We start from the raw sequence: 21799 nt of genomic DNA on the forward strand, positions 1-21799 counted from the left end.
AGGATTTTAACAAAGAGGCACAATAATGGAAGCTTTGGATCCCTTTCTTAGAAATCAAGACAACACATTTCGTACCTTTACAAATGCCCACTTCTTCAGGGTAAGATAAAGCTGAGCTTTGGGCTTTCGATAACCTTTGGTCTGTTTTGGCTGCCTAGTAGAGGGGTCCTTTAAGATTTTAGCAAAGAGGCACAAAGATGGAAGCTGTGCTGTAGAGAGCTGGGACTGTTTGACCACCCTCATCCATATTACACCACAGTCACTCTGCTGCCCTCTAGTGTTCAGGTGTAAATAGCGACAACCACTAGCAACTTCTACATAAACCAACACAATAAGCAAATAAATTCCTTAAATAGGATTAGGTGCTACTTACAGGTTAATAATTTATTTTGTTACTTTCAGTTTCCTTTAAAGTGCAGATGAGTTCACTACTGGCAATTCATAAATGATAGATATGACTTTTAAAAGTAAGCAGAGCTACTTAGAGAGAACTCTGAACAGCAATATAAATGATTCATACGGACATGATTTTATCTGTTTTATATCTGAAACGGAAAGAAGAAATCACACAAGCATCAAGGTAAAATTAAAACTGTATTGCATTGCATAGCGCCATCCAATGGTTGTACAGTATAAAAGGTCAAAGTATTTAGCAATTCATTTACATTCCACACTATGGTGACATCTTTTAGTTTTAAAAACACTTGTTACAAGAATTTTTTTTGGTAGTAGAAAAGAAACAAAATCCTATTTACCTATAATTTGTCATTGTGTGTGTATCCTGGCTATGACACATGTACAGTACACACAGGGCCATGTGTGAGATGCTGAAGTATTGAAGCGGAGTATTGGCATACAGCAACACAAGGAAATACAAATGCTGAGGAGAGAACAAACTTGTCCAAAAAAAGAGATGAAGAAGATAGCAGTAAATAAATGGAGCAGTGGCATGGATCTTGGATCAGAACCGGGTCGTGCAGGATGAAGTTCTGCTGTACTGGGCATATATGATATTCATTCCTGATTCAACACACATCAAAAAAATGCAAACAATAAAAAAGGAAAAATCTGCAACTACAGAATGTACAGAGACTCTTCACATTACTGGGGTATTTATTGCAACACAAATGTAACTAAATGTTTCACTGTGCACATGCTGGTGGTAGTAACTGCTAAATAGCATGCTAATGCAACTTGCCAAAGAACATGTTTTGAGGGGAGGGAGGAGGGAGAAATAGAAGAGTGATATCCTAAATATAAAATATTCCCCCCTAATAGAAGTTTGCTGTGCACTTTTTGCTTCCTGTTACTATAGATCTGATGGATCAGCCATCCTACATAGAGTTGTTGTAACTCTAACCCTAGGAATGAAATCTGGCCCTGTATGCAGTGTATTGCAGCACAACACATATATTTCCTGGCCCACTATAAATTGGGGACCCCAAACACAGCATTTCAGCTCTCTGCACCCCCTACCATTCTGTCATTTGGGGTCCTTGAAAATCTGGGGGTCTCGGGACGTTTGTCGGTTCTTACACTCATAAAAGTATTGTGTGTTGTGGGGCGATGCAATGAATTAGACAACTGCATATTCTGATATCTCTGTGATTTACTTTGGCCACACCAGTGTGAAGCCCAGACTAAAGCCACATTCGATCCATATCATCTTAGCAAGTGGTGGTCATTGTACTTTATATAGAAGAGCCTTACGTTTGGCCCCTGACACCAAGGGCCACATGTAGACAGTTGTCAGTGAGTGTGTATATCACAGGAGATGGTTACAGACTGTGATAGTGTTACAAGTGATGGTCAGAACCTCCGGACATGATATGGAAGAGACTTGCTGCAGGGGAAAACACCTGAGACATAATACAGAACAGGAAGGTCAGATGTATAACAGAGCTCCCATTTATGTATTTTATATCAGTTTTCCATTGTTTTTTCTGTGATTACAAACAATGAATCCTAATGAGATTCTATTTTTAGTTTTTTATTTTGCAGGTGCCAAGACAAAAAAAAGTTTTCACAAATGTTTGCATTTGAAAACATTCTTTAAACCTGTTCCCCCACTGTCGGGGAAGAATTAAGACTTGGAAAGTCAGGTACTTGCATCACTTTGGGTAGAAAGAGTACGGAGAATAATCTATTTCTATTTCCTGTAGAGTAATGCTGGGATTCCACCAGCCAGGGAGAGGAGTGACTAAGAGATATAGCATGATACCAATCCCAACGTGTTGTCTATCTACCTGTGAAATGTGGGCTGGACTTTACCTTGGTAATAACTGGTAGTTGCAACATTTTGGGATAAATGAGAGGCTAAAACACTCTAATGACTTCCTCCTGGGATTCCACCTGTTGGGTTAAAAGATACATATAGCTGAAGGAGCAGTCATAGCAACCTGAGGAATAATCAGAGCAAACCAAAGAACAATCATAGCAAGCTGAAGAAGAATCATAGCAAGCTGAGAAGCATTCATAGCAAACTGAAGAACAATTATATAAAGCTGAAGAACAATTATAAAAAGCTGAAGAGCAATCATAGCAAGCTGAGGAACAATTATATAAAGCTGAGACCAATTAGAAAAAGCTGAAGAGCAATCATACCAAGTTGAGGAGCAATTAAAAAAGCTGAAGAACAATTATTAAAAGCTGAAGAGCAATCATAGCAAGCTGAAGAACACTGGAAGGAAGGTCGAGGACACTCAAGCTAAGAGGAACATAAAGCAACAGCAGACGTTGGTGGCCAGTAGAAGACAGGAAACATAGGTTTCAAGTAGAGCTTGAAAACGTCCCAGAACCACCATGGGAAATTGGACTGCCAACCACTGGTTCTCAGCTGTAGTTCTGGTAAGGGATGATGCCCATTTGTATCTATGTCCAAAGCTTGTTCAGAATTTAAGATATATCTAAAGCCATTTTTGGTGAGTAGAGTAGGGTTGGGATGGATTTTGATGGGTTGGGTTGTCGATGACACTCTACTGGTGCCCATGGTCACGGGGAATGAATGTGATGGACATCTCAAGAACATACTGGTTAATTGGTGTCTCACCGATATTGACCTTGGACTGTGGTTGAGACGTAAGATTGGGAGCTCCTCTGAGGGACAGTTGGTGTTACGTTAGTTGAGTCTGTACAGCACTGCAGAATATGTCAGTGTTATACAAATATAGGATAATAATGTTAATTGGTGGAGTTGTCGCCAGAAAAGGAATAAAAGATTGTTTAGTGTAGATGTGTGTTCTGGTGACAACTGTTAAGAAGACATTTCGGTTGGGGAGATGTGCTCTCAAGAGGGACAGAAATGTTTTGAAATTTGTCATTAATCTAATGGACAGGGGTTTTAACAAGTTTTTTAGTTTATGTGAAGTTTCATTTGCTTGTATTTTCCCTTCCCTGGTTCCTCATCTCCTTTTTATCAAAACACTAATCCTACACAAGCTGTAGTTGTAGATCACCCTAGCACATGTGATGCTGTGTCCTCTCTGATCTCTCTAGCTGCATGCACCATGGAGCAATTTACCATTAAAATTCACAGCAATTGCACTCAAATAGTTCAAGCTCTGGACTACCTTCTCTTCTTGTTTCAGAGCTCCTGCTATAGGGAAGAGGGACAGGTAGAGGAGTTGTGTCACTGCTAGGATTGGGAATTGGGGGAAGATGTGTTGTTGTGTTACTGCTGGAAGGGGGAGACCATGGGGTCTTAAGCTGCTGTGCCACTGGTAATAAGAGGGATTAGAGATAGCTGAGCTGCTTTGTCATGGATGAGAGGGGGGCCGGAAAGTTGGGTTTATGTGTTACTTCTAGGAAAGGGGGATCATGGGCAGCTGATCTGTGGGGTCACTGCTGCGAAGGGGAATTGAAGGGAGATCAGCTTCTGTGTCACTGCTGGGAGGGAGTCATAGGGAGCTCACTTGCTTTGTGACTGCTAAGAGGGGGATCTTGGGTAGCTGAGCTGCTCTGTGGGGGCATCAGGAATAACTGAGCTGCTGTGGTATTGCTGGGGAGAGAAATCAGGACAAACAGCTGCTTTGTCACTTCTGGGAATAATGCCCATATTTGTGACTGGGCAATTCTTCGCTTATGTCTCTAGCTGCATGCAGAATGAAAGTCACCACCCAATGGTTCTGTCACATGGTTTTAGTGGGTAGCTCAGCTGCAAGCTCCCCCCATCAGAGGTCCTGTTGCTGGAAGGAGAGTTAGGGGAAGCTGAGCTGATGAATTCCTGCTGAGGAAGGGGATCATGGGCTAAGCTGCAGAGGCCCGGCTGGGAAGGGGGATCAGGTAGAGCTGAGCTGCTGAGACACTGCCGAGATGGGAATCAGGTAGAGCTGAGCTGCTGAGTCACTGCCGAGATGGGAATCAGGTAGAGCTGAGCTGCTGAGTCACTGCCGAGATGGGAATCAGGTAGAGCTGAGCTGCTGAGTCACTGCCAGGATGAAGGAATCACGGAGAGCTGAGCTGCTGAGTCACTGCCAGGATGAAGGAATCACGGAGAGCTGAGCTATTCTGCCAAGACAAGGGAATCAGGGAAAGCTGAATTGATTCCCTACTCAGAAGCGGGGTCAGGGGGAACTAAGCAACTGTGTCACTGCTGAGAGGGGAACTGAGCGGCTGGGAACCGAAGAAAATCATTTTATTCTTTGGTTTGGCAACACAATTCCATTTTATTATTTAGATTTTCTACTGCTCTTTGCATACATTGATTTCAAAACAAAACCTTAGTTACGCCTTCATTCATATTGAGTTTTCCACATGAGCATTTAGATAGGACACTCCAGGGAGGAGAACCAGGAAGTTCTGTGCACAGCACTGAATTTATTCACATGTTGTCACCAGTGTATGGGAATTTCCCTGCTGAGTTCATGCGCAAAAGTAGAATTTGTACCAGGAAACCTGTTTCGCTCCACCTAACGTTAAAAGAGCTATGCAAATGTATATATGTGTATATTATTATGTTGTATGTATAATTATATCTAAATATATTTTATATATATATATATATATATATATATATATATATATATATATATATATATATATATATATATATATATATTATGGCAGTGGTGAATGTAGCCAACAGTGGGCCCTTCTGCAGAACTTACTTGGAGCCCCGTTGGCAAACAGACTTGGGTACCTCATGCTGGCTGGTCCTAATATACTGGCTGGGTCCTCCTTGTTGGATTTCACCTGCTCTGCTCTCCTCAGGAGCCTTCTTGATGATATTATGCCCAGATATGTGGCAGATGGGGGTAAGGTAAGTATAAGTAAAGAAACCCTTTATGGTTAACCCTGCTTATGGTAGATGATTGGAGAAGGTAATCTGGCCATTGTATGTGGACCTTCCATTTTGGTGAAAGGTCCACTTTGACATATGGGAATGAGTTCTCATTAGCTGCATTTCATTTTTGTACCTGGTGTATGGTGGTGGTTAGGAGTGCCTTGGATAGAACCATAGTAGACTGATAGCGGAAAAAAAAAACACATGGTCCATCAAGTCGGCCATTTTTATTTAAAGTGTGTCTAAACCCAAAAACATAGTATTGAAAGTAAAAGTAATTTTGTATTTATTTTTTTGTCTTGCAGGTTGCCTGGTTGGGGCTGAACATCTTCTTGTTTACATATTACTTCCTGTTGTATGAAACCGGAAAACCATTTTTATATACAAGAGTTATACTAGGGGTAAGTAAAGACCCATAATTCATAGACCATCAGCCAATGGAAGCACTCAGTAGCATACCTGGCCAACCTGTGGGCCCCTGTACAGACCAAACTTGGGTCTGTCCCACACTGAACTGACTTGAGGCCTCTTTGGGGGCCACATTGCCTGGGGAGGATAAAGGACCCCATGCAGTGGCATACTTTGCACCTCCTTATGTCTGCCCCAGGGAACACTGTGTCTGTCCCTTAACAATGGGTCCCATTAGATGTTACTCTTACCAACGAATTGCCACTCTCCTTTTTTTTAAATTCAGGGGGTGTGAGGGCAGTGTGTATGTTTGTGGAGAGGGGGGTATTCATACATTTTCTGGAGGGCCCACTGATTTCTAGTTACCAGATACTTTACAATTCTAACATTTAATTTGTTCCTCTTTATTCACAGCCAATTGGAACTGGCTGGACCCTGTGTAGTGGCACAATTTGTCTAACACTGGGAACACTGCCAGCTGTGTCCCTTAAAAATGTGACCTCATTCGATGTGAACTTTGCCTACCAATTGTCACTCCTCTTCTGAGTCTCCCCTTCTTTCCTCCAGGGGTGTGGGGGCAGGATGGGGCTATTCATATATTTGCTGGGGAGAAAACAGATTTCTAGTTACGTGATGGCTCAAAATTCTAACATTTCATGTTTCCCTTTGTTCACAGTCTGCCCTTGCCTGGGCTCGAGGATCTGCTGCTTGCCTTAATTTTAATTGTTTGCTCATTTTGTTACCTGTCTGCAGAAATCTCTTGTCCTTTCTGAGAGGAACCTCCTCAGTAAGTGGAAACATTTTTGCATTAAAATAAACATTTTCTTTATGTGTTACACAAATTCAATGTAAATTTGTAAAATTTAAAGTCTTCGGTTTCTTGGAAAGAATTGAGAAGACTGAAAATTTTGGTAAAATTTCAGCAATTTAGTAAAATGCATTGGAGTTAATGGAGAAGACAACATTGTGGTGCTCCTTAATGGGGTTTTTAAGGGTACAATGGGCATTAAATGGCTCCTGAGTATTACAATAGATCCTTTTATGTAGCCTAGACCTGTTTTTGTGCCAAAATCAATACCTTGTTAGGGTTTGTTTAGACGTCAGTCCAAAGGAGCCAACAAACCCTATAACCCTCATTATCACTTAATCAAATGAGAAAACATTATTTTAAAGAAAGGACTTTTTAAAGGCATTTTTTTTTTGGTTTCTACTGAGACGTTCCCATGCATTATAGTTGGTCATCCACTCTAAGGCCCGGTGCTGCTTTCTCTCCAGATGCAATCTTTGGGTTCCATCACTTTTCTGCACTGTTGCCTACAAAGGTAATAAAGTCACACATCACTAACCCTTTCTGGGACTTTTTTTTTATGATATCTAGACTGAAGAACAGACCAGTTTTACTCCCTTGACCCCAAGTGGATCACTTGTGACTATCGAGCCTCAACACATCATTGAGAATCAGAGCTGCCCATTATCCCATCTGTAACAAGTAGGAAAATATTATAGGGTCCTAGCTGTTTAAACAAAGGAATGGGTTCACAAATTAGCATAAACTTTCTAGACAGGACTTTTATACATGAAAATTGAATACAGGTTCCCTTTAGGATCCAAATCCAAAGATATGGCCATCCAAGTCTTATAACATTGTTAATATATATTGTGCATTTGATAAAGCTACAAAAACAGCAATAATGGCCAAGTTCGGGAAGGTCACTAAAATTATGTTTTTGATTTCCAGTGCTGTCGACGTTCGATGAGGAAACAGTTCGATAATAATCTTGCCTTCCATAAACTTGTGGGTTATACCATTGCCCTAATGACAGGTAAGACCTCCAAAGAGATATTCAAATGATTCAAACTGAACCCCAAGGTAACGATTGTGTGTAGCTGAAAATTTGTAGGTCCAATAATTCTTCTATTGCCATGAAAAGGCCCAGCGTTAGTATTTTTGCCCACAATTGACAGTCAATTAACCACCAGCTTCAAGCTCAATCATTGCAATGAATGAGGGGGTTGACCTCTTGTGTTCCCAGATGTTGCTTGTGGTGTCTTTCAGTTGGTTGGCTCTTTATCCAAAGATTTCAGCTACTCACTGTGTTCATTAGAAGCTCCAGGATGTCCGATAGAGTCTGTTGCATTCCCTGGCTGAAGGATGTCCTGCATTAACCAGCCCCTTCCTCCCTACCTTTTACATTGTTTGGCTATATACAGCACCTTCCAGCCCCTCATGCATGCCACAAAATTCTTGCATTGCACAAAACCCAAAATTCACAGTTATGATAATAAATGAACAAAGTATTCAAATGTTTTATGAATGAAGGCTATTAGATCTCATACCATTCTCCTTTTAGCTATCCACATGATTGCACATTTGTTCAACGTTGAAAGATTTTACAATGCGGCAGTATCTAAGAACACCACCCTCGAAGGAATGTTATCCGTCATTGGCAATGAAGATGATGACTGGGTCAACCCTATCAGATCTGAGAAAGAGGTAATTCATATATTATGGTAAGCATTACCAGGGACATTGGAAGATAATTATATACCATGTAACGGCGCTACAACATGTGAATGAAAATGGGAGTTTCTTTTCTTCCTAAAGCAACAATTTTTTTTTTAAATATTGGTCAACAACTGTTCTCTAATTCTACCCTCCAGCCTCCCCGTTAGTCTTGCACAGTTGTACTAACTTTTTCCTTGGACTAAAATTGCTTACTGTGATTTCAATGCACACTGCAAGCTTCCCACATTCCTGCAATAGAAGCTGCAGAAAGTCAGATTAATTCCATTGCCTAGTTGGAAGATGTCCAGCATCCTATAGCTCTTTATTTCCCAATGGCAATAGTACGGCCATTAATTGTCTCCACCAGAATCACATATAACGAGTTGACTATACAGAAGAGCAACTGGGAAAAAGGGACCCATTGGGAAGTGTCTAACCATGGGAGATTCATGAAAAGATCACCATTATACAAAGCAGATTTCTGAGTACCACTCTAGCTTTTGCCATATTAGCCCATATCCACACTGGCTCTTGTATTTTTCCAGCAGATCAGAAGGGTCTTTTTTAGGTGTCCATGTCACTGTCTGTGGATGCTGTGGACACTTCCTTCTGGCTGACCAGTGGTGGGATCTCTTCAGATGCTGAAGACCATAGTGGAGTGATATGGTCTCTAGAAGGGGTCAGCTGGTTGTAATGGGTAGAGACTACATCGACCGATTGCAATCATGTCTGCTAGAGACATAAATGGGGGTTTTAGGTGATTAAAAGCAGCCAATAAAGACAATGAAATAATGATGACGATCACATTGTTATGCTGAAGCTCATAATATTTTGGTCTATATCCCTTTGGTATTTTCCTATCTATATATGCCTATGATCAGCCTAGGTTTGGAGAGCCCAATTAATATTGACCTTCCATTTCTTTTCGTTTTTTCCCCTAGAACCCTTCTTATTTTTGCTTCACAACCATTGCTGGTGTTTCCGGTGTGGTGATCACACTGGCTTTGATTTTAATGATTACATCATCTACGGAGTTCATCCGCAGAAGTTACTTTGAAGTTTTCTGGTATACACACCACCTGTTTGTCATCTTCTTCATTGGTCTCCTGATTCATGGAGTAGGGTAAGCATGTGTTTATAGATTACTGGATTCTGATACATATTGTATTTCTATAAAAAAGATGACCTTCATGGTTATCCAAGCTCCACTCCTGAAATTGAATATTCTGATCTCATTGAACACTGTGAGCTCCTCACAGTGTTCATCAGAAGCTACGGAAAGTCAGATAGAGCCCCCTCATTTGCTGGCAGGAGGATCTCCAGCATCATTTAGCCCATCCAGCTACTCTCACCAGCCATAGTATTCCTGCCTGTTTCTTGCTACCACAGGAGCTGCTGCTTCCAGGTCCTCAAGGTTAGGTGAAACCCATGTTACTACACATTTCTTTACCTAGATCAGGAGTCTCAAACTTAAATACACACTGGGACAAAATTAAAAACTTAGAGAAACTTACCTTGAAATTTTTTGAAAAAATTGAGGAAATTTTCCTTTTCATTACATATAAACCCTTTTCATATGGAAACCAAGAGGGTTTGCTTCACATTCAATCTGGAACAAGCTTATATTAGAGAAAGAGACATAAGATTTTTTTTTTAATGTTATTTAGGAAAAAATTCTATGCCTCTTTTATTTGTAGCATTCTGAGTTAAATTTCAATGGTAAGCTTTTTGCACAGGCTAACAATAATAATAATAAATTTTTTCTATGAAACCATTCAAGTCCATGCCTTGGAGTAACAAGGAAAAGTACAGCTGAGGCGGAGCACTGGAAATGCCAGAGGAGGCCAATGCGGAGCTAAATCTTATGAGTGGCCCGCCCCTGGACCTCCCTCTTCATTGAAATAGTGTCGCTACTAAAATTCCCGGCATTATTTGGGTCTATAAAACAGTCCAATGCGGGGCCACGCATAGGCAGAGAGCCTGCTGGTCTATAGACGCGAGTGATGCCGGGAATTGTAGTAGCGTTGCTGATTCGATGTAGCGGCGGGCCAGTTGCAGTTCATATTTAGGATTCCTTTGGGGGCCAAAAAAGGACACTGGGGGCCAGAGTGTGACACCCCTGACCTGGATGGTCAACCATGGCAGATCCCTGTTTTAAAATCCTGAACTCCACTCCTCGCCCTCTGTTGACTTTTCTGATTTGATTCCTCTGGTAATTAAAAAACTCCTTGCAAGAGTTTATTTTGAGATGTTCCAGAGCAGAGTATTTGAAAGCTTGGGTCATGCCATTATGTAAGAATGTTGTTTGCGCACCAAGTCCCTTCAATGCCTGTCATGGTTGCCTGTGTGCAGCCCCCGTGTCCCCCAATCTCTGTCATATTGGGTCAATGGGACATGTTTGCTTCCTACTCTATTACGGTTACCCTTTTTGAGATGCCCCATTGTGGTTATCAATTTCAAGTTAAAAAACAACAGACTAAGTGATAAGTCCCAATGTATTAACATTCACGTTGTACTTTTCCCTTTCCAGTCGTATAGTCAGAGGACAGACACTTAGTAGCATGAAGCACAATGATTTCGAATCCTGCCATGACAAGTTTGATAAATGGAAGCTAAATGGTGGGAGAGATCGAGATGATGATGAAGATGATGATGACCATGAATGCCGCATGCCAAGTTTCCAGGGCAATGAACCTATGGTAAGCTAGACAAACATCATTGGGAAAATATTCCAGCCCACCCTCTTTTTTTTCCTACTTTAGGAATCAAGAAAATCCCACCTAAATCTGCTGTCCAGGGCCCGTATCTGAGGGGTGCTGCTAGTCCAGTGCCACAGATATAATTGTGTTAGATGGTCCCATTGCATTGACATTAATGCTGTTGCGTTCTCTAGGAGGACATCCAATGTCTTTTACTCCTCTGGCTCCTAAGAGGACATTTTAATGTATTTTACTCTTTTGGATTTCTTTGAGGACATCCAGTGTCTTTTACTCCTCTAGATCCCAAGAGGATATCCAATGTAGTTTACTCTTCTGGATCCTCTAGATACTCCTCTGGGTCCTAGGAGGACATCCAATGTCTTTTACGCCTCTGGATCCTAGGAGGACATGCAATGTAGTTTACTCTTCTGGATCCTCTGAATACTCCTCTCGATCCTAGGAAGACATCCAATGTAGTTTACTCTTCTGGATCCTCTAGATACTCCTCTGGGTCCTAGGAGGACATCCAATGTCTTTTACTCCTCTGGCTCCTAAGAGGACATTTTAATGTATTTTACTCTTTTGGATTTCTTTGAGGACATCCAGTGTCTTTTACTCCTCTCGATCCTAGGAAGACATCCAATGTAGTTTACTCTTCTGGATCCTCTAGATACTCCTCTGGGTCCTAGGAGGACATCCAATGTCTTTTACTCCTCTGGATCCTAGGAGGACATCCAATGTAGTTTACTCTTCTGGATCCTCTGGATACTCCTCTGGATCCTAGGAGGATATCCAATGTAGTTTACTTTTCTGGATCCTCTGGATCCTAGGAGGACATCCAATGTCTATTACTCCTCTAGATCCCAAAAGAATATCCAATGTAGTTTACTCTTCCGGATCCTAAGAGAACATCCAATGTCCTCTGAATCCTAAAAAGACAGAGCCAGTAGGAGATGTCTATTTATTGCAAGCAGTGATATGGACACTTAATGAAGAATGTCTAAATAAAAAAAGAGAAAAGATGTAGGGCTATAGGGAACTATTCAAAATTTTGAATGTACCTAAGCAGTGCCTTGGACAACGTATCTTCTGCTGTGCACTCCTGAAAATGGAACTGTACTTCCTTGTATGTGAGTGTGCCTAGATAATCATGTTTTTTATAGTTATATATTTGCCATCTGAGATCATCTAGGGTACTTCTGCCTTGGCTACTCTCACCAGTTTGAGGTGATATTTGGTGATACCCTTACTGTGCTGATCATTGTTATTCTCTTTTCTGGAGGTTCTGACATGAGAAAGCAAAGCCATCAAAGCTACACTTCCCAGGAGCCCTTTCTCTGTGGACATTGTATGGACAGGGTATAGGAAGTTATGGCAGCACCTTCATCTAAGAAAAAAAAATCAATGTATGTGTAGAGAGAGGGACATGCAATGGGTGGGAGTTCTGTAATCCAACAAGTAGGGCTGATAAGGCGGATCAGGACTTCAGAATAGTCCAAATGGGAATTGGTAAGCACATTTCTGACAGATCAATAGATATTATTTGTATGTGCAGCATGGGAAAAAGTACCTGTATTGGAGATCTGTAACAATGAAATGCTGGTTTTATAATGGTTTATTCCATACCCATTGTGATCACACATACCCTTCAAAATGTGGTGTAAAATATCCAATTTTTTGATTAACTCATCTGATCTCTGTGTTTCTTCTGCAGACATGGAAGTGGATCATAGCACCAATAATCTTATACATTTTTGAAAGACTGCTGAGATTTTATCGTTCTCGACAGCAAGTTGTTGTCATAAAGGTGAGTGCAAATATTCAAGCTTAGTGCTTCACCTTGTGCTCGGGATTGTACACTATATGGGGGAAAATCTGTTGACACCACTTTATAAGATTGAGATCAGATATTTACAGTGCTATGGCATACAAAGGCATTTTTACATTTTGTGGTGCAAATGTTCCCCTGAAAAAGGTATCCAAGGTACCAAGGCATCTTGGCCATGTCTAGAGAACCAAAGTAGATTGAAAGGTTTATGGATTTTTGCCCCCTTTTGTTGGTGGTGATATTATACCAATGGTGGCTCTATAAATAGGGGACCTGTAATGACTTGTCTTGTTTCTCATTTGACTGTGGACACTGTGGGCATGCAGAATACTGTCTGCTCTAGTACTTAGCCCTGGAAACTAAGCTCATTCTTGTCTGCTCAGTATTTGCCCAACAATCTTTTGTTTGGGGCAAACCCAAAAACTTAGGCACTGGTACTTGGCCCTGGAAACTAAGCTCTTTCTTGTCTGCTTAGTATTTGCTCAACAATCCTTATGAATGGGGCAAACCCCAAAACTTAACCTAGTTATATCAAGCCATACTTTTTTTAATGACCTATTCACACTAGTGTAGCACATTGTGTATGTGAAGGGTGGAGAAAGTGTGTCTACCACACTTGGCCCAAAACCAAAAAAAGCTTTAAAGTGTTGGTTAGATAAGGAAGTAAAAGTAACCATTTCAAATATTAACCTCAAAGCTTGAACCTTAAGTTGGCTTTTGTTAAGCAAACAACACCAGTGGATTTTCATGAATTTATCTAATGCACTATATAACTGAACGAATGTGGACAATCCTCCAATGTGTTAGGTTTGGGTGTTTCCAGTTAAGGAAGTGGTTATTGCTACAGCATACAAAGACCTTTTAGACTATCGTGTGCTTCGAATCTTATATAAATGGTCTTGAGATGGCCCTTTTCTGCACCAGCATGCCTGGGCCCCTGTGAACAACAAAGCTAACTCCATGAAGAGAACTTGATCAGCTTTTTGAGCCTTGATTCTAATCCTATTCAACATCTTTGGGTCAACATCAACATCAAAAGTTCCCAACCTCAATTCTTTTTTGGTTGAATGTGCAAAAATTCCCATAGGCATATTCCAAAATCATATAGAAAGCCTTTTCAGAAATGTGAAGGCCTTTATAGTCCTATAAGGGGCACCAACTCCATGGTAATGCCTGTGGATTGGGATTAAGATGGCCAACAAGCATATTGATGTGAAAGTTTCATTAAGTCAAACATTGTTTTTATCTCTAATTTAGTTATAATAGAGAGGATCTGGCTGATCGCTACATTTACCAGAACTGTATTACTAATGACAGATATTTTTTTTCTCTTTTAAGACTGTCAGCCATCCATCCAAGGTTTTAGAAATACAAATGAAAAAACGTGGCTTTAAAATGGAAGTTGGCCAATACATATTCATCAACTGTCCATTACTTTCAACCTTGGAATGGCATCCGTTTACTCTTACCTCTGCTCCTGAAGAAGACTTTTTCTCTGTACATATTAGATCTGCAGGGGACTGGACAGAGAATCTCATTCAAGTCTTTCAAGATCAAGCTCAAAAACCACCCTCGTGAGTATTACCAAATAAAATAACAGAAAATTCTCAAAAATTGCACATTAAAATTGTCCACTTTCCACAGACAATTCTCAAAATGACCAATTACGGTTTATATATTGCTCCCCATTAACTGTTGATATCAGGGCATTCCTAGAACCTATGCACACCTCTTACATGATGTTCTAAACCACATATAGGAAAGTATGTGCAAAATCCATATCAAAGCTTCAAAAGTATCCCCAAAGGTTTCATCCAACTACTACTAGGAGGAGCTGTTTAGTGATATGAAACTTCAACTGGCTAGATACACTTTCTAAATTTGTCCTGATGACCATTGTCACAGAGAGAGAAGATGAGATCAATACAGATATTAGCCAGGACACTACATTTATAGAGTTTGTAAGTTCTACCCGAAGGTGAGAGAACTACCCAAAGTTTACAAATGTTGGCTATAACACTATCTTCATAGAGTTTGTATGTTCTCCCCAAAGGAGAGAGGACTACCCAAAGTTTACAAATTCCTGTGGTATGACATTAGATGAAAGCTCATTTAAAACAAAACTCCTAATTGTTATTCTTTTTTTTTCTTATCAGTCTTAAGGTTGATGGGCCATTCGGGACAGCTAGTGAAGATGTCTTCAAGTACGAAGTCAGCATGCTAGTTGGGGCAGGCATAGGGATAACTCCTTTTGCCTCCATCTTAAAATCCATATGGTACAAGTTTCAGCGTGAAGATGAAAGGCTGAAAACTAAAAAGGTATTTTTATTACAGTTTGTCTTTTCATTGTTCTTTTGTTAACCAATTGAAAAGCACTTTTTTTTCAACTGATGGATTGTTTACTAGCTTATGAAGCTGAAGAACTGGTTTGTATGAATCACAATTTACACATTTGCTAAGGGCTTGGATTGTTGTGAAGTATGACAACAGATACAATCAGTGCTACTTCCTTGTAGATTAATTAAAAGTGAATAATTATTGAAGTAGAACTAAAGGCAGCAACATGACAGTCTACAAATATCATATCTAAATATTAAATAAAACCCATGCTGTATAAAATAAACTCGGGGTTTGCAGTGACCTAATGCATGGTGTCCACATCACAAGGCAGTGACATGGACCACCACTCTACTGCAATAGAAAAACAAAAAAATTCAGGACTCCCCACAGCCCACAACATACAGCCACCGATTGGGGTATTTGTTGTTTTTTTGGGGGAAGTGGGGGTATTGGGTCTAATATATTAAAGCTCTTCAAGGCTGGACAAGAGTGACTATATTTGGGGAACCTGGGTAATCCAGCAAACTCCCATGATAGTCTACCTTTTACAGTCTTTAATAAATCTGGCTCATTGCTTGTTTTTGTAATGGGTTAGACTTCACTTAAAAAAAAAAACCTTAATACCTTAGTTTACCTTTTCTGTTGAAATTGGAAATGTTACCAAAATTTTGGCAAAGTGAAACTTTTCTATTTAGGAGATTAACTAGTCTTAGATGTCTTTCATGTTGAGCCACTAAAACAATCATGATTGTGTAAAATACAATCCCAAATCATTTATAAATCATTGCTAAGATAACTCCTAGTCTTCATTTTACTCCTGCAGATTTACTTCTACTGGATTTGTCGGGAGACAGGAGCATTCGCCTGGTTTGCAGATCTTCTACACTCTCTGGAACAGGAGATGATCTCCTCAGGAAAGGAAGGATTTCTGAACTATCGACTCTTCCTAACTAACTGGGACAGCAGCCTTGTACGTGTGTTTTATTCTCCTATTGCTTTTTTTTAAATTAAAAATTCCCTAAAGCCAATAATATTATTATCATAGCCAACTCTGGCATGGGTCATCAGAACGAGAATAGGACCTGCATATGAACTTCTTTGGTGGTGCCTCCACTCAGTTGTGATTTGTAATCCCAAATAGGAAAAACCTTGTTCCTCAAGGCAGATGGCCCACTACCTTAGATTTTGGATAAAGTCAGTTCAGTCCTTGGATATCTTTTCTGTAGCTTTATTTGCAGATAACTTGTAGAACAGGAAGAGGAGATGGAACACCCAACAAGTTATTGGATTTTAGTTTCTGTTGGCCTGCAGTACTTGGATGAGTGCCCATACCTTAATCAATGCAGACAGACCCAACCCACAAACATACAGGAGTCTTTAGTTGTAAATGAAGTCATGTTGTATATGTGCAGGGCCCGGCTATAAAGAATAATGTCTCCATACTGGAGATGGACTTAATAGTTTTGCTTCATATCGTGTCTAAACATAAGACACAATGTACAAATTGCTCCAGTCCTGGACAGACCATAGACAAGAACCAGGAGGGTATTTACAGTTATCCATCACTTCTGAAATAACTCCGACTGAATCAAAAATGCAGTTAACATGTAAAGTCCAACTATACTTAAAGTTCAGATGATCCAGATGCATTTTAAGTGCATCAAAACAACCTAAGGTTTAACACTCTGATTTCTGGCATGGAAGCAATGGTCTCTCCGCTGATGTCTGAGAGACCCACCTCTCCTGGGGGGGGGGGGGGGGCTGGGGGGGTTGTCAGACCTCTGTAGAGACCACTGCTTACAGACAGAGAACAAGGATCCTTCTTCTCAACCTACTAACTATATACTCTTCCATAAGTCTTGACAATTCCTTTCCTGACTCTACATCTAAAGGGATTGACCACATACCCCTTACAGACCTTTTTAACAATGATATAGGTTTAAACAGGGGGTGTGTCAGACCTCTGTAGAGAGACTACTGCTTACAGACAGAAAACAAGGATCTTTCTCTTCAGCCTACTAACTATGGTCTTTGCCAGAATACTTGACAATTCCTATGCTGACTTTACATCTAAAGGGATTAAGCTCATACCCCTTACAGACCTTTTTAACCAATAATAGAGGTTTAAACAGGGGGCATGTCAGACCTCTGTAAAGAGACCACTGCTTACAGACAGGGACCAATTATCCTTCTCTTCAGCCTACTAACTTCAGCTGTGGTTGCTTTCCAGTAAAACTTTGAACCTTTAATGTTTGGAGATTTAAGATTCTTTTATTAAGCTTTCCATTGTTTCAGTCTTCTAATTAAGTGGTTTTATGAAGCCTATAAGAATGATTTTTTTTTTTTAATTTTTTACAGGCTGGACATGCCATTATTAACTTTGATGTGGAAACCGACGCAGTGACTGGGCTGAAACAGAAAACTTGTTATGGGCGACCGGTCTGGGAGAACGAGTTTTCAAGGGTGGCTGATGCACATCCCAGGTCTGTCTGACATTTCACACAACTTAAAGGGCAACATGTGACAACATAACATGACAACGTACAATGTGCTATTCACAAACACTGCACCTCTGAGAGAGTTAGTAATTCTGATAAATGGCAGAACCTTAATAACAAGTCAGCAGATATCTATGTCGGTGTATCTAACCGTTACTAGATACAAAGAAAACAAGAACTTTTGCAGATATAAATAAATAAAAATGACATTATTAATCTTATCCAAGGATGTAACTATAGCCATAGCTTATCGTGCAATTGCTAAAAAATGGGAGCCCAGAACTCCCTGGTGGCTTAGTGTTTTATGAAGGCTGCAATTGCATTTAGCAAATAAAACTGGATAAATAAAATGTATCTATTATTGAAAATGTAAAAATAAAACTGTAGGAAAGGGGTGGGGGAATACCTAAAATGTTATGGGAGCTTTCTCCAGCCTAGTGCATGCAGTGTGCAGAGTCTCCAGTAGGTGACAGCAAACCAGGAAGGAGGAAAACCCCCAGATGGGGTATTAGTAGCTTTTGGGTTCAGGTTGGGTGCGGGACGTGTATTTTTTGTAAAAGGCAATGGTTACAGTGCAGGTGTGCAATAAATTAGAGCAATGGTTATCCCTTTAACCCATTATTCTACATGACCTTTTAAAGAGGGTTTTGCACATTTCATTATTTTATTGGTTTAAAAACTCTGCAAGTACAGAAAAGTTCAGGAAGCTCCTCACTTCCTGTAATAAGTCGACAACACTGCTGGTGCTGAACTTCAATCCTATGAAGCGTTGTCACCCCTGCTGGACTACAGAACACTCATTCCTTTTAGTATAGAGATGAGCATAGGGGAGCAAGAAAGAATTCAGGCCAGAGCTAGGAGCTTGCTGAATTTCTGGCCAATCAATAAGTATTTTTAAATACTAAAAAGAAGAAATGTAGATGATAAAATATTTACACATATCGTATCACTGGTCTCATTCAGAAAGCTTTTCTTCTATCTTCGCAGGTCTACCGTTGGCGTGTTCCTATGTGGCCCCCAAGCACTTGGTAAGAACCTACAACAGTGCTGCCATCAATTCTCCAGTCTGGACCCCAGAAAAGTGCAATTCTACTTCAACAAGGAGAACTTCTGAGCTAATGCAATAAGAAGACAGCGGGACATATAACAGATGACGGGACACAAACAAATGTCATAAATGATGAATTTCTGGGGAATACCAGACAACTCTTCTCTTTTTTTCCTACAGTCTCTTCCGGAAAAATTGACAATTCCTATCCTGACTTTACATTTAAGGGGATTGAGTGTGTACCCCTTACAGACCTTTTTACAAATGAAAGACAATATATTGTATTCAATTAAAATATTTTTTACATTTTTTAGCTCACATGATCTCTATCTGTCCTTTGTTTTTTTGGGTACTTAGGGCAGGGGTGGAACTTAGTAAACCCGATCGATTTGTACAGGAATGAAGCAATTACACAAGCCTGAAAGAAAGGAGCTGGTGTTGATCAAGCGGTGCGATTTGCCCCAGGAATTGGTGCCGCTTATGACCATGGTGTGTGGACCATAAACCATAGACGCTGAGCATGCCCAATGAGGAGGCAAAGGTAGAGGTGTCTGCAGATTAATGTGCTAGTCACCTGAGGCTATCTCATCTTTTTCTTCTGGATTGGTGAACATTATTTTACACGCCTAATGTTAACATTGGTGGAATTAAATTCACCCAACCTCCAGCAAATGTGAGGCCCATGAGCTCCAGAACCGGCATCCTTCATCCATCTTGTCCCAGGTTCAGGACGTTGGACCAATATAATTGGCTGCCACAAGTCAAAGGAACTCCTTCACCTGGCAAACTTATACACTGTGTCATTTGTTTCAATGTTAGGAGCAAATAAGGGGCAGCAGATGGGCAGGTGGTGTTCAGCTGCCATGTAACCACTCACACAAGCATCTGTCCGATTTAGCCCCAAACCCTCCAAACTGGAGCTGAACGATGCCTTAAATCTAAACCCTAAGAAAAAAAAAGTGTGTGTTATTTGTCTGGAGGTGGGGTCATGTCCCAAATATGGAAGTTACCAGGAAAATAAAAACTTCTAAATCTGGGATATAGCAATAAAAGCCTGGTGTGTATTATTTGTTCGGACGTGGGGTCATGTCAGGGTCATGATGATCACCAGGAAAAATAACGAACCTTCCATCTGGGATATAGACAGCAATTTGGTTTTATGTACACTCCTAATTTTTAGATACCTGATCGCATTGCATTGACTTTTACTAAGTGGCCAGGGATTGTCCTAACAAATCAAATGTGAGGTATGCATGCTTCTGTCAGAGGATAGGTTATAACATTATACTATTCTATTTATTAAAAATGTCTTTTTGTTTTACAAGGGCAAAAAAAGGTGTAGTTTTGGCTTCTACCACTATGTGTCGCTGTTGAATTACGAATGCTCTGATTAGGAAGCAATCCGCACCAAAGGATTTTCAGGCCAACAGCGGCACACAGTGGTAGAAGCTAGAACTACATCACCAGTTATTACAGTATTATTATTATTAATAATAAACAGGATTTATATAGTACCAACATATTACGCAGCGCTGTACATTAAATAGGGGTTGCAAATGACAGACAACACAAGCGGAGAGGACCCTGCCCCGAAGAGCTTACAATCTAGGAGGTGGGGGGATTAACACACAATAGAAGGAGAGATATGTAGTACTGAGAAGTAGTGACAGTTTCAAAAGACAGAAGAAGATACCCATCTTAGTTTGAAAAAATAGGTTTTGAGTTCTCTTTTAAATGAGCAGAAAGTAGGAGCAAGCTGAATAGGATGAGGAAAACCATTCCAGAGAGTCGGGGCAGCTCTAGAAAAGTCTTGGAGCCATGCATGTGAGGAGGTTATGAGTGAGGAAGTCAGCAGTAGGTCATTGGAGGAGTGGAGAGAGTGGCTAGGGGAGTATTTTTTTACCAATTTAGAAAGGTAAGTAGGACAAGAGCTGTGGAGGGATTTGAAGGCAAAGCACAGGAGCTTGTCGGGTTAGTGGAATAGAGAGAGTGGAATCGAGAGTTGGGTTAGTGGAATACCAGCGAGAAGGATGTTACAGTAGTCCAGACGGGAGATGATAAGAGCATGTACTCATGAGAGTTTGGTGGTCTCAGGGGACAGGTAGGGGCGGATTTTGGAGATGTTGCTTAGATGAAAGTGACCGGACCTGGAAATGTTCTGAATATGGGGGGTAAATTACAGGACAGAATCAAATGTGACACCAAGACAACGTGCCTGAGGGGAGGGCCGAATAACAGTGTTGTTAACAGTTAGATATATGTCAGGGGGGGATTTGGAATGTGACGGGGGGAGGATGATGAGGAGTTCTGTTTTATCCAGGTTGAGTTTCAGGAATCGGTCAGACATCCATGACGAGATGGCTGACAGGCAGCATGAGACCTTATCCAGGACTGAGGGAGACAGGTCAGGGGTGGATAGATAGATCCGAGTGTCATCAGCATACAGATGTAAGCCAAAGGAGGATATGAGACTACCGAGAGAGGAGGTGTACAGAGAAAAGAGAACCGGTCCAAGGACTGACCCTTGGGGAACACCAACATGGAGGAGAGTGGGTGAGGAGGAGTTACCATTGAAAGAAACTTGAAAGGAGCGGTCAGACAGAGAGGAAGCAAACCAAGAGAGAGCAGTGTCACTGATACCAATGGAGTGCATGATTTGTATTAGAAGGGGGTGATCAACAGTGTCAGAGGAAAGGAGAAGGAGCAGGGAAAAGTTGCCTTGAGACTTAGCTCTGTGAAGGACATTGGACACTTTAGTAAGGGATGTTTCAGTGGAATGGGCAGCTCACCAGACTGGAGGGGGTCAAGGAGAGAGTTGGTGTTCAGGTAATGGGTGAGTCTTTTGTAGACAAGGGGTTTAAGAAGTTTGGAGATATATGGGAGAAGGGAGATAGGACGGTAGTTGGAGGGTAGGGAGGGGTCCAGTGAGGGTTTCTTTAGGATCGGGAGAATTATGGCATGTTTAAAAGCTGAGGGGTATTTACCAGTAGAAAGGGAGAGATTGAATAGTTCGGTTAGGGCAGGGGCCAGGGTGGAGGAATGGGCACGGAGTAGATCAGAAGGGATTGGGTCAAGTGGACATGTAGTAGACGGAGATGATGAGAGAAGAGTTAAGACTTCGTCCACAGTAACAGGGCTGAGGGAGGCCAGTGAAGATTTACAGGTGGAAGGGGTGGGTATGGTTGGAGTGG

The 21799-nt window shown here is 40.9% G+C and overlaps 1 protein-coding gene across 1 annotated transcript; it reads left to right on the forward strand.

Annotated features, from left to right (window-relative positions):
• The first annotated feature begins 2037 nt into the window (after positions 1-2037).
• NOX1 (NADPH oxidase 1) lies at positions 2038-18931 on the forward strand. The gene is made up of 13 exons (XM_072430691.1): positions 2038-2847; positions 5587-5682; positions 6366-6476; positions 7428-7512; positions 8041-8183; positions 9137-9318; positions 10726-10894; positions 12609-12701; positions 14061-14296; positions 14879-15041; positions 15886-16032; positions 17421-17545; positions 18548-18931. The coding sequence occupies exons 1-13, from the start codon at positions 2803-2805 to the stop codon at positions 18672-18674; spliced, it is 1722 nt and encodes a 573-aa protein (XP_072286792.1). The 5' UTR covers positions 2038-2802; the 3' UTR covers positions 18675-18931.
• Positions 18932-21799: the final 2868 nt, after the last annotated feature.

The sequence above is a fragment of the Pyxicephalus adspersus genome, chromosome Z, assembly GCF_032062135.1.
Source record: "Pyxicephalus adspersus chromosome Z, UCB_Pads_2.0, whole genome shotgun sequence".
Classification (NCBI taxonomy): Eukaryota; Metazoa; Chordata; class Amphibia; order Anura; family Pyxicephalidae; genus Pyxicephalus; species Pyxicephalus adspersus.

Coding starts and splice junctions, on each gene's coding strand:
- NOX1 (XM_072430691.1), top strand. CDS start 2,803: ATGGGAAATTGGACTGCCAACCACTGGTTCTCAGCTGTAGTTCTG. Junction 10,895..12,608: donor TCCAGGGCAATGAACCTATG/GTAAGCTAGACA, acceptor TTTCTTCTGCAG/ACATGGAAGTGGATCATAGC. Junction 14,297..14,878: donor CAAGCTCAAAAACCACCCTC/GTGAGTATTACC, acceptor TTTTCTTATCAG/TCTTAAGGTTGATGGGCCAT.